The sequence below is a fragment of the Emydura macquarii genome, unplaced genomic scaffold (genome assembly GCF_026122565.2).
Source record: "Emydura macquarii macquarii isolate MOO-44397 ecotype Brisbane River unplaced genomic scaffold, CSIRO-AGI_Emac_v2 contig_916, whole genome shotgun sequence".
In the NCBI taxonomy this organism is placed as follows: Eukaryota; Metazoa; Chordata; order Testudines; family Chelidae; genus Emydura; species Emydura macquarii.
In genome coordinates this window covers 110,652-123,763 of record NW_027131053.1, presented here as the reverse complement: position 1 = coordinate 123,763, position 13,112 = coordinate 110,652, and the positions used below count along the sequence as shown (strand labels likewise).

The 13,112-nt window shown below is 50.4% G+C and overlaps 1 protein-coding gene across 1 annotated transcript; it reads left to right on the top strand.

Moving 5' to 3' along the window:
- Positions 1-2,055: 2,055 nt before the first annotated feature.
- LOC137149938 (olfactory receptor 52P1-like) lies at positions 2,056-12,780 on the top strand. The gene is made up of 2 exons (XM_067543588.1): positions 2,056-2,849; positions 12,636-12,780. Exons 1-2 carry the CDS (start codon positions 2,056-2,058, stop codon positions 12,778-12,780), a joined length of 939 nt encoding a protein of 312 aa, XP_067399689.1.
- The last annotated feature ends 332 nt before the right edge of the window (positions 12,781-13,112 follow it).

The window sequence follows — 13,112 nt, the reverse complement described above, 5'->3', positions numbered from 1 at the left end:
ACTCAAAGGGCTTGGCTTGTTTAGCCTAACCAAAAGAAGGCTGAAGGGAGATATGATTGCTCTTTATATATACGTCAGAGGGATAAATACCAGGGTGGGAGAGGAAATATAAACTGGCCATCAGGAAGTTTAGACTCCTGTTTATAAACATCAGAGGAGTAAAGTTCTGGACTAGCCTTCCAAATGGATCAGTGAGGGCAAAAAACCTTGCTGGCTTCAAATCTGAGCTTGATAAATGTATGGAGGGGATGGTACGATGGGACAGCCTAGTTTGGGAATTGACTGATCTTTGACTACTGGTGGTAGATATGCCAATACTCTGTGAAGGGATGTTAGATGGGGGGTTCTGAGTTATTACAGAGAATTCTTTCTTGGGTGTCTGGCTGGTGAATCTTGCCTACATGCTCAGGGTTTCGCTGATTGCCATATTTGGAACTGAGAAGGAATTTTCCGTCAGGGTAGATTGGAAAAGGCTCTGATGCTCTTTCACCTTCCTCTGTAGCATGGGACACAGCTCACTTGCTGGTGGATTCTCTGCACCTTAAGGTCTTTAAACCATGATGTGAGGATTTTAATAACTCAGTCTTAGGCCACGGGTCTATTACAGGAGTGGATGAGTGAGGCTCTGTGGCCTGCGTTGTGCAGGAAGTCAGACTAGATAACCATATTGGTCTCTTCTCCCCTTATCGTCCATATGTCTATGAGAAGGGTAAGTAGCTGGTTTGCTGATGGGTGTCTCTGGTTACCCCTGTCATTTAACAAAGCAGAATAATGAAACCACTGTACTTGTTACTTTCTTGAAGGCACCCAGGTTCGGTCAGGGCATCCCTGACCATGTTCATACCCTCTTGGCCAACCTCTCAGAGATATGTCTCACCAAAAGCAACAAGGGAAGTAACGGAGCACAAAGTCGTAGCCTGGCATGATAATATCTGTTTACATGGGGAAAATGTTGCTCCTTTCCAAATAAGGAAGTGTATCGTGGAACAGAGCTAATGTCCATCCAGTCCAGTGTCCTCTGTCTCACAGTGACATTCCAGGAACTGCCGAAGAAGGTACGGGTGGGATAACCTGAAAAACATGAGGGTCTCACCTTAACGCCTAACAGCCAGAGATTTTCTTGTCCCCTGAAACACGTGGGCATACAGGGTTCCAAGATGTCCTAAACCTTTCCGATTATTGCTTAGCTCCTGGCCTCAACTTCATTTTGTGGCAGTAACATTCTCTGTCTAATTATGCACTGAGTGAAGAAAGCATTCTTTTTTTAATCAGTTTTGAATTTGCCATGTTTCAGTTTAATTGAATGTCCCCTTGACCTTGTGTTATGAGACAGAGAGAACATATTCATCATATACACTCTACCAGTCAGTATTTTATAGACTCTTCTTAAATCCCCTTTTATTCCTTTCAGTTCTAAGGAAACAATCCTAATCTTTTCAAGCTCCCTTTCTAGGAAAGTTTCCCAAGCCTTCCCTGAACCCCTTTAGTTCTGCAATATCCTGTTTCTGAAGGGTGCTCAGCACCACACAGAGACGTCCGGAGGAGGTTGAAACATTGACTGATTGATCTCATGGCATTATATTTTCGGTATTATTCCCTATTCCACTCCTCCTCTGTCCCAACGTTTTCCTCAGTTTTGTCCATGCTGGCACTTTGAGCAGGGTTTCACAGAGCTGTGTACTGTGACACCAGGTCCCTACCCTGAGTTCATACAGTTAAATTAGAACCTTGTTAGGTGTTTGAGGAGTTCACGTTTTTCTCTTCAATGGGCATATACATTACACTTATTGACATCGAATGTCATCTTCCACCATGCTTCTCATTCACCGGCTTCATTAGCTGCTTCTCAGGACATCTCTGGACTGGATTATGGCCTAAAAAATTTGGTGCCATCTGCAAATGCTGCCATCTCACTGCTCACCCCCCTTTCTAGATAGTTAATAACTATAAAATATTTACCGTGCTGTTTGATACCAAGTGAGCCCCTCACTAGGCTTCTCTCCCTTTACAGGTATCCTGAGCATTCCTGAGCCTGATCGGCACTTTGATCATCTTATGGCAGCTTTTAACCTCACCCACTCTGATCCGTCAACATTCATCCTAGACGGCATCCCGGGCCTGGAAGCTGCTCACATCTGGATTTCCATCCCTTTCTCTATGTTCTTTCTTATCACCCTGTTGGGAAATGTCACAGTTCTGTTTGCTGTAAGCAAAGAGCAGATCCTGCACAAACCCATGTTCCTGCTGCTCTGCATGCTGGCGCTCACAGACATCGGCATGTCTACCTGCGTTGTGCCGAAGGCACTGTGCATATTTTGGTTCGGTTTCAAAGGCATCACTGTGGATGGCTGCCTCACCCAGATGTTCTTCCTTTACGTGTTTGCTGTTACGCAGTCAGCCGTCCTTGTGACAATGGCCTTTGATCGCTATGTCGCCATATGTGACCCTCTGAGATATGCCACCATCCTCACCAACATACGAATTGCTAAGCTAGGGCTAGTGGGTTTGATACGAGCTGTTCTCTTGATTCTGCCCATGCCCCTGCTACTGCGCAGGCTGCCATTTTGCACCAACCGCATTATCCTCCACACGTACTGCGAGCACCTCGCTGTGGTGAAGATGTTGTGTGGTGACACCACAGTCAACAAAATGTACGGCCTGGTGATAGCATTTGTGATCATCGGGTTAGACCTGACACTCATTGGCCTGTCTTACGGGCTGATCATTAGGGCCGTCCTCAGGATCTCCTCCAAGAACGTCCACCGGAAAGCCCTCAACACCTGCACAGCCCACATCTGTGTGATGCTGATGTCTTATACTCCCAACCTCTTCTCCACCCTGACACACAGGTATGGTCAGGGCATCTCTGCCCACGTTCACATCCTCTTGGCCAACCTCTATCTCCTTGTGCCCCCCATGCTCAATCCTATCATCTATGGGGTCAAAACCAAAGAGCTTCGTGACAAAGTAGGAAAATACATCTGCAGAATGTGATCGTCTGGGCCACTCACTTTCACCTTGTGTGACAGGAGGGGGAAAGGATGTCTCCTTGTTAATCAAGGGTGCTTTGTCCCAATTTATTTGAGCTCAGTGTTGAGGAATTTACGAGTTTCAGAAATTCCTCACACCTAATATCTTAGCGCTGCCCTCTCCGTTCCTAAGTTCCATCTCTCCAACTATCATCTGATCTCTTAAAAAATCAGCTGCCCTCCCCGAGCCCTACATATCCTGTCACTTGGCTTTTCTGTGACTTGCAGACCACCAGCTCTGATGACTTCTCATATGATCTCAGACATATCTTACAGGTTCGATCAGGGCATCCGTGCCCGTGTTCCAATCCTTTTGGGCAACCTCTATCTCCTTCTGTCCCCCATGTTCAAACCTATCATTTATGGGGTCAAAACCAAAGAGCTTTGTGACAAAGTGGGAAAATACATCTGCAGAACGTGATCGCCTGGGACCAAAGACTTTAAACCTGTGTCACAGGAGGGGGAAAGGATGTCTCCTCATTAATCAAGGGTGCTCTGATCCAATTTGGCTGAGCTCAGCCTTGTGGAAGTTCACAGTTTCAGAAGTTCCTCACACCTAATGTCTTATCACTGCATCACCAAGCACTGCCCTCTCCATTGGTAACTTCATTCTCTCCAACCATCACCTGAAGTCTGTCAGAATCACCTGTCATCCTCCAGCCCCACATACCCTGTCACAAAGCCTATCTGAGACTTCCACAACACCACCTTTTTCCATCAGTATGCTTGTTGATTCTCACTATTCCTCACTCTCCTCCACATTTGACTCTTTTGCCCCTCTCTGCCATCACAAAGTCCCCAGCTGTGCCATCCACCAGACTCCAACAATCCCTTCCAATCCTGAGTCTGCCCAAATCAGTCTCTCTGAATTCTTAAATAGGAGATACTTAGACTTTTTCCCTTTGCTTCGTACCCCCAAAGGCATGAAATCTCCCCTCAATTATCAGTTTATTTTGGTACACACATTGCACAGAGACTGGGGACAAAATAAACAAAAAGTCTATGTAATAGAAAATCCCAGATGCAAAGATGAAGGATGGAAGAGTCCCATGCACTTTTAGAGATAGGGATGGCTGGCTAGGCAGCAGTTTGGCAGAAAAGGACATGCTGAAATAGTGAGGATAGATAGATACATAGATGAATTACACAGAAAATAAACAAAGACATAACCTCAGGCTTTCCAGTTCTATACTCGTCAAATTCCCTTTTCTAGTGCAAGTGACCTGTTGTCTCTGAAGAGTTTCCCACATGTCCTCTGTCATCAAGGCGATACGGTGGTTCCGACAGAGCACCTCACTTACATGCTGCAACGGGGCACAGTCTGTGACATTTTGGGCATCAACTAGACCAATGAAGGGGTCTGGCACCACCAGCCTTTTAACCGTGAAGATGTGAAAGCTGTGCTCTTAAGGCTCACGGCCCTGCACCAGTAACCAGCCCACAAGCATCATGGTCTCACCTTGGCTTCCAGCAGCCGACTTACTCCATGCAGGGTGATGCCAACAGCCTCTGCAAATCTGTCTCCCTGAGTTCTCAATAAAAGAAAGTCCCAGAAGGGAAGGGAAACATTTTGCTCCCATGCTGGTGGAGGACATTATTTGAAGGACATTACTGCACGGGAAGCAGTGGGAATTTAAAGAAATCTGGCTTCAGGGGTAGGTCCTGAATTCAGGAGAGCTGGGACTATCCACAAGCGTCGCTCTGGAGCAGCCAGGCTGTTGTCATTCACCGTTTCTAGTGTGAAACATCTGCCAACCCTCCGACAGTGCACAAGTACCAGGACTGAGGCTCTCATTTTGAATTTGTTTGTCCCCTCAGAGCTTTGTTGCTAATGTGGAGCAACTCCTGCTGGGGCTTGTAGCACAGCTTGGATTAAATAAAACAAGCTGCGTGTCTGATGAAAGCTTTCCTTTGTTATTTGATGTAGAGACCAATGTGTTCATAACAAAAGCTTCGTTTCAATAACTAGTTTTGGCTATTTTGGGGCTAGTTTTTAAGGGATCTGAGCCATGGACGCAGTAGAAATCTGGCAACTGTGTTAGGTCAGAGCTAATGAGAGAGCAGCCGCCCGAGTGGAGCTGGGGATAGAGCAGCATCAGCCAGACCCGGAGTGGCCAGAGAAGCAGCCCAGAAGGCAGAGCTGGGATGGAGGCAGAGCAGCTGTGCTGAGCCAGAGCTAGGGAGATGGAGCAACCTCTGACCGTGCATGGTGAGCAGCTGGGGAGAGCAAGGCCCAGCGCAGGGAGACATCGCCAGACAAGTAGGCCTTGTAGGCTGGCCTTGGGTGGGAAGAGACGTGACCCAAAGGGGGGCCGATGCTGGGGAGAAGAAGCCACTGACGATACTGCAGTTTTCTGACACTAGGTGGCTTTCCATCGGTCCCTGTGTGAGCAGGTGTCACATGGGCTGGCTTGAGTGGGGGGCATTTAGTAATTGTGTGACATCAGTATGGCAGAATCATGATAATGCGTGTGAGATACGTCATGTCAGGTACAGTTATAAAGAATATATCGTGCTGAGTAAAATGCTAAGACTTATGTTCATGTATTATATGTAAAATGAAAATTATGGGTGTATTGATACTTCTGTATGTCAATTTGGGCTGGCTGGGACACACCCCAGGCAGAGAGGCGGTAAGACAATAGCCTGCTTAATGGCCCATTGAAACACTCACAGATGGGAGGGGCCCAAGCACACCTGAAGAGTCAACAGGATTGGCCCATGTGACTCTGGAATCCAGTTTAGTTTTTGTGACTTTCCACAGGCCGCATGGCCAGGGCCAGAGGGTACATAAGATCAAACCACAGAATACACTTTATCTACATTCCTGTTCAGCTGCAGATACACACCTACCTCTGGATCAATTCATTTTGCAGCTGAAGGACTTAGATCCATCCAAGTACTGGATGTGAACCAGAGGAACTGAACAAGCCTGCAACTCTACATTTCTTCCAGAAACCTGATGTACATGGACTTTTAATCATCTGTATGTATGTGATTGCTTTAATCTTTTAACATTTCTCTTATGGTTTCTTTCTTTCATTTTACAAAAAACCTTTAGTTTTAGTTATTAAAGGACTGGTTGGCAGCATGGTGTTTTAGGTAAGATCCAAACTTATATTGATCTGGTGCTGTGGCTGACCCCTGGGGGTCAGAGGGAACCTTTTTAGTATAGAGCATAGAGTTTAAAGAACTGGTGTCTTTATTGGACCTAGTGTTGATTTGGGAGCCAGGAACTGGAATGCAGTAAAGGGGGCTGTGGACAGTTGTGAACTGGCTTTTTCATATCCAGTGTGGGGAAATCAGAAGCAGTTCATGGCTGGTTGGGAAGTCTCGCTTCAGTATCACCCACCAGCGCTGGGAGAATCTGCTCTCCTTTTACAGCCTGCCCTGGCCTTGGCATAATCAGTTGGCTACCCTGGGCACAGACGGGTCACAGCAGGGTTCTTGCTCAGTTTGACGAACTGACGCTACACTTTCAGACAGCCAAAGACAAAGGAAGAAACTACAAGGCTGAACTTCTTTCTCACACGTACAGTGACCCGGCTGGAGCCTGAGGGCCTGTGGCCACCTCCAGAGCAGGCGTCTTATTTGTGGCATCAGCGCAGCACAGCCAGGGCATGGGAGGGGGGCCTGTAATGTGTAAGGGACAGACTGTGACGTTTTCTTACATCCCAGAGACTATCAGTTGGGGGGGTCCCCGTTCCCAAAACGCAGGGCTCCTTCTTTCCTTTAACCTTTCCCATTTTTTCCTTATAACTGCTTGTGACAAAGCTCTTCTCTACTTCGGTGGGTCCATCACTTCCTTCTAGCAGTAGGTCAGGGAACTGCTTCAGCATTTACTGTTCTTCCACCCTCCAGTGGTGGGGGAGGGTAATACAGCTGCTCTAAGATGGCCACTCCCTGCTGGCTCCCAGTCTTGTCTCTGGTTCTCACAGGCCCTTGGCTCTTCCCTGGGGCTCTTGCCCCTCCAGTGAATGGCTTTTCGGGGGACTGGGACAAACCCTCGACTACAGGCCCCAACCCAGGGACCCTACAAGTAGCAGCCTCACACTGTGGCTTCAGGAAAGTTGCTAGCTTCCCTGGCGTAGCCTGTTTTTGGGTGTTTTAGTAATTTGAATGGGGTTATAGGCTTGCCAATTGATCTGATCAGAAGATAAGGAGGTCCTTGTCCCAGAATCAGGCTCCAGAAGAGTTTTATAGGGACCCCAGGGTGCACAACAGGAAGGTTCACAGTGATAGCCAAATTTGCATAATTTTATAAGCTTTTATTAAGATAACATAACTGAAAATACACCTGCAGAATGTGATCGCCTGGGACCACTGACTTTAAACCTGCATGTCAGGACGGGGAAAGGATGTGTCCTCATTAATCAACGGTGCTCTGTCTTAATTTGGTTGAGCTCAGGCTTGAGGAAGTTCAGTTTCAGAAGCTCTTCACACCTAATGTCCTCTCACTCCATCACCAAGCACTGCTCTCTGCATTACCAAGTTCCATCTCTCCAACCATCACCAGATCTCTTTCAGAATCACCTGTCATCGCCCAGAGTCACGCACCCTGTCACTCGGCCTTTCTGTGACTTCCAGGCTCCAGCAATGTCATCCAGTCCTGAGTCTCTCCAAATCAGTCCCTCTGAATTCTTATCTAACAGACACTTGGAGTGTTCCCTCTGCTTTCTCCCCGACAGAGGCATGAAATCTGCCCTCAATTATCAGTTCATTTTGGGACACACCTTGCACATGGACTGGGGTCAAAATAAACAAAAAGTCTATTTAAGAGAAAAATCCCTGATGCAAAGATGAAGTACGGAAGAATCCCATGCACTGCTACCAACTGGGGACTGACTGGCTAGGCAGCAGTTCTGTCTCAATCTCACACCCCCCTCCATAGACATTTGGGACACGATGTGCAGAACAACATGAAACCTTTGGCACTGGACTGTGGGGCTGATCTGTTGACCCTCAGAAGCTAAACTCTTTGGTCCCAGCTGGAACACTTGCTAATGTGGAAAAGCTCCCTCTCAGTCTGGCCATGTCAGGGCTGCCTCCTTTGGCCGGACAGGCCTGGGGTCAATCTGCCCCACCTGGATGAGTCTTTTTGCTTCTCCGCTTAGTACCTCTGTCCTAGAGTGTTGGGAGTGGGCCGTGGTTTGGGCCTGAGGAATGTCCCTGTGACCCATGGGGAAGGTGCAGGCATTGTTAGTCTGACCACCCAGACCCCAGCAGAGTACCTCTCCTTGGCTCCTTCAGTGGAGCTGTAGTCGTGGTGGTGCAGCCCTAGGGAGGAGCCGTATCAGTCCTGCCCCCAAGCTGTACCTGGGTTTTCCTCTGTGGTTCCCCCTGTGGGGAGCAGTGCTGTCTGCTGCCTTGGGGGAAATGCATGGAGGACCTGCATGTATGGGTGATGCTCACCTCCGTCTTCTCCTTCCTCCCCACTGCTGCCCTTCTGCCTCTCCTCTTCACCCTGGGGAAGCCCCTCTCTGTGATTAGCCCTATTCCCCTCAGCTGCAAGGCTTGCACGTGACGTGAGGCACTTCAGGGGCCATTTATAGTGCCCCATCAAGGGGCTCTCTATTGGGTCCTCTACTCCGTGGAGGAGGCTCGGTGATACCTCTACCTGTGCCCAGCAAAGCAGGATGCTTGGGATTCCCGAGACCCAGGAGGGCGCCGGCCAGGTCAGTGGCAGTGACCCTGGCTGTCCAGTCACTATGGCTGCCCCTCCTCCTCCATCGCATGGTGTCACCACCACTCGGACCCTGAGGGTGACCCCCCTGCAGCACCCAGACGATCTGCTGGGCCCCAACAGGCCTGCAGAGGAGAGCGAGATAGGGCCAGCTTTCTTGGGCACCAGTGGGGGCTCGTCCCAGGGGGAGTTCTCTCCCTCCCCAATGTCCTGAAACTGCCTTCCCAAGCTGCATCTCCTGTGCCCTTGTTCCCCTGGTGCTGTCTCCACTGAATAGCCCGATACATTGGGGGACCGGGTGCTCGTGCAGGGGAAGTGCAGCAAGCACAGGGTTCGAGCCCAGCACCTCCCTTCGCTGCGAGGGGCAGGGGAATCCCCTGTAAGAGCACACCGGGGGGTGCTGGTGGCGAGACCTTCAGCACGCCCCGTGCTGGGTGCCAGCGGGTGGCACCAGCCACGGCAGCCAAAGCACCAGATGTGGGCCACACCTTGTCTCCCTGGAATCCCTCTCGAGGGGGCCCCTCCAGGAATCCCCCCGCCCCTTTGTTACCTGGCCCCTCATTGGCACCACGGCAACCGTCATCTCGGCTGCTGCCAAGGAATCCCTTATGGTGGCGGCAGGGGATTTCATCTCCATAATGAATGAGATCGACCCCCTGGGTCTGGCCACAGATTGCCAGGGGGAAGATGACCCACCCCCTATGGGGGGCCCCGATCTCAAACCCCCAATAATAAAAAACATTTCATAGGATCTAGGTCTGGACTCCCTGGGGCGGTGGAAAGAGGAGCATCTGCAGGAACAGCTGTGGCATTCCCACGGGAACAGAGCTACCCACAGCAATGCAAAACCTGGGATCCACCAGGACGAGGGGCAAAGGGGCAGGAAATGAGGAAGTCCTGCCAACGCGTTACGGAGCAGCATGACATGCTGTAGTCGCTCCCAACACCTGTCCTTTTTACAAAGAGCTCGATGCTGTATTGAGCAGGGATTCTCCCACTGCCCCTGCAGTCACCGTGGACTGTTCCCGCCCTGTGAAGAAGGCCATCCCGGGACTGGTGGACAAGGCGATAGCATTCAGCACTGCTCAGGCAGGGGATGACCAGGTGGTTGGGAGGACACTGCCTGAAAACCAGGTGCCTGCTTGTTGTCAGGGAAAGAGAAGACAAAGAACATTCGCCGAACTTGCCTGAAGTGACCTAAGAAGTGAACAATTTTGTACAACATCTTCATTAATGATCTGTACAACAGGGTGGATTGTATCCTCAGCAAGTTTGCAGATGACACTAAAATTGGGGAAGTGGTAAGTATGCTGGAGTGTAGGGATAGGATACAGAGTGACCTCGACAATTTTGAAGATAGGGCCAAACTAAACCTGATGAGGTTCAACAACGACAAGTGCAGACTCCTGAACTTAGAATGGAAGAATCCCCTGTGGTGCTACAGACTGGGGACTGACTGGCTAGGCAGCAGTTCTGCAGAAAAGAATCTGGGGTTTACAGTGGACAAGAAGCTGGATATGAGTCAGCAGTGTGCCCTTCTTGCCAAGAAAGCTAACGTAATATTGGGCTGCATAAGGAGGGGCATTGCCAGCAGATCGATGGAAGTGATTATTCCCCTCTATTCGGCACTGGTGGGGCCACATTTGGAGTACTGTGTCCAGTTTTGGGTCAACCACTATTGAAAGGATGTGGACAAATTGGAGAGAGTCCAGTGGAGGGCAACAAAAATTATTAGGGGGCTGGAGCACGTGAATCATGAGAAGAGACTGAGGGAACTTGGCTTGTTTAATTTGCAGAAGGGAAGAATTAGTGGGGATTTCATGGCAGCCTTTTTAAAAGCTGAAGAGAGTTCCAGGGGGGATGGAGCTAGGCTATCAGTGTCCGCAGATGGCAGAACAAAGAACAATGGTCTCAAGTTGCAGTGGGGGAGGTCTGCGTTGGATATTAGGAAAATCTTTTTCCCTCGGAGGGTGGTGAAGCACTGGAATGGGTTATCTAGTGTAAGGGTCTATTAGCATCTTACTGAAACTGAGCAGGTCTTTTTGGCTGGTATCTCTTGCATCCATTGCCCAGGAGCCCCCAGGCTCTCCTTGCTTGATTCTGCATTGGTTCAGGCTAGCAGCAGCTTTCCTGGCTCCTCACCAGCTGTCCCCTCGGTAGCTGAGTCCCTTCCCCCCTGGCTGAGCGAGGGCAGCCATCCTTCCCCTGTTGCTGTGGCCATGTTCTGAGAGAAGAGGCAGCTGGCCCTGCTCCCATGGCTCCTTTGAGTGGCAGGGAGTGAGGGGAGCCAGGCCCTGCCCTGCACTACAAGGCCCCAGTCTCAGGCCCGTAAAGAAGCAGCAGGCTGGGCTCTCCCACACGTTAGGGTCTGTCAGCCCCTCCCTGAGATGGAGCCGCTCTGTGTGGTGGTATGTCTGGAGAGAGCAGGGCCTGAAACAGACCCAGCCCCAGAACCAGTGCAGAGATGCCAACTCAGGGCAGTGCTGAAGGCAGAGCAGCGGGGCTGGGGGCAGAGGAGAGGCCCAGGGAGCTGAGCCGACCCACAGCAGCAGAGCCAGAGGGGCACCCACAGAGCAGCGCTGAGCCGAGCTGCACTGAGCTGAGCCGAGCAGGGGCTGGGGCTGGGGCTGGGGCCATCTGGGCCGGGTGCGGTCAGTGAGTGGCTGGGCAGCGACGTGGGGGCCCTGGGCAGGGCCCAGCACAGGGAGATGCCCCCAGCCCAGAGGCCATGCAGGCCGGACTCAGGGGGGGATCCTGACCCTTACGGAGGGGCTGACACTGTAGACGCCATGTGTGGGGCCAGGCCAGGGGCAATGCTGGGTGTTTGCCTTCCACCTTCCCCTCTTTTCCATGTGTGTATCTGCTGTCCGGTTGCTGCCTGTGTAACACGCTGTGTGGCTGTGTACTGCATGCACTGATCAGTGGGGCAGGGACGCGCCCGGTGCAGAGTTAGTGCCCGCGGTGGGGCACCCTCGCCCCTGCTCTAAGGGACCACGGCAAGATTGGGGGGTTCAGCCCCAGGGAACCTGGGCCCAGCCTTGTCAGGGTTACGGGGACCCCACCACAGACGAGAGTGGGCGGGGAGCCCTCGAGGTCAGGCCGGCCTCTAGGTAAAGGGTGTGGGGGCGAGGACTCAGATCCTGTCGCTAGCCAACTGCATTGGGATCGTGTGTGAGCCAGGAAAGTCCCCCACAACAGCGGGTCCATTCCCCGCTTTCACTAGGGAGGTTCTGGAATTTCCATCCTGAGAGATTTTTAAGGTGTGGCTTGACAAAGCGCTGGCTGGGATGATTTAGTTGGGGTTGGTCCTGCTTTGAGTAGGGCATTGGAGTAGATGAGATCCCTTCTTGATCCCTTGAGATCCCTTCCTGAGGTCCCTTCTAAGCCTCATATTCTATGATTTTGGGGCGTAGGCGCTGTGCTGGCTCCTAGAACTGCTTCTGCTGCCGGTGTAAATAATAAGCGTATGGATAAAGTGGGAAAGGCAAAGGCAGTGAATATGGGGTTTCAAGGTCTTCTGCACATCCGGTCCCAACTGTCTGTGCAGGGGGAGTGTGAGTTTCTTTTGAGGTAATTCCAGAAAAGGATGACACACTTCTATGAATATGCACACCTGTAGTTAATTTAGGTAGAATGTGATGAGAAGGGTGAACTATTTTCATGCTTCAGAGCATAAACTGAGTGCCAGGTGGGGTCAGGAAGGATTCTTGCTCCCTCTTCATGGGTCGTATTGTACAATTTGGTACATGGCAACGGCTTGAGGTCCTCCTCTGAAGTATTTAACACTGGGTGCTAGAGAAAGGACATAGTGTTGTTATTAATTAAAAGAAAGCCCACCCGAAAGCCTTCAACACCTGCACAGCCCACATCTGTGTGATGCTGATGTCTTATACTCCCTTCTTCTTCACTGCCCTGACATGCAGATTTGGTCAGGTCATCGCTGCCCATCTTCACATCCTGTTGGCCAACCGCTATCTCCTTGTGCCTCCCATGCTCAACCCTATCATTTATGGGGTCAAAACCAAAGAGCTTCGTGACAAAGTGGGAAAATACACCTGTAGAATGTGATCACCTGGGGCCACTGACTTTAAACCTGCGTGACAGGAGGGGGAAAGGATGTGTCCTTGTTAATCAAGGGTTCTTTGGTTTAGCTTAGCCTTGAGTAATTTACCAGTTTCAAACGTTCCTCACATCTAATGTCTTATCACTGCATCACCAAGCGCTGCTCTCTCCATTGCTAAGTTCCATCTCTGCAACTATCACATTATCTCTTTCAGAATCAGCTGTCCTCCCCTAGCCACACATACCCTATCACTTGGCCTTTCTGAAGTCACAGCCCTGATGATTTCTCATATGCTCTCAGACCTATTTTCCATCAGCATGCTTGTTGATTCTCATCA

What these genes read in the sequence shown, in the direction of transcription:
- LOC137149938 (XM_067543588.1), top strand. Translation starts at nt 2,056, where the DNA reads ATGGCAGCTTTTAACCTCACCCACTCTGATCCGTCAACATTCATCCTA. An exon ending in TTCTCCACCCTGACACACAG is followed by an intron (nt 2,850 to 12,635) that starts GTATGGTCAGGG and finishes CCTGACATGCAG; the next exon opens with ATTTGGTCAGGTCATCGCTG.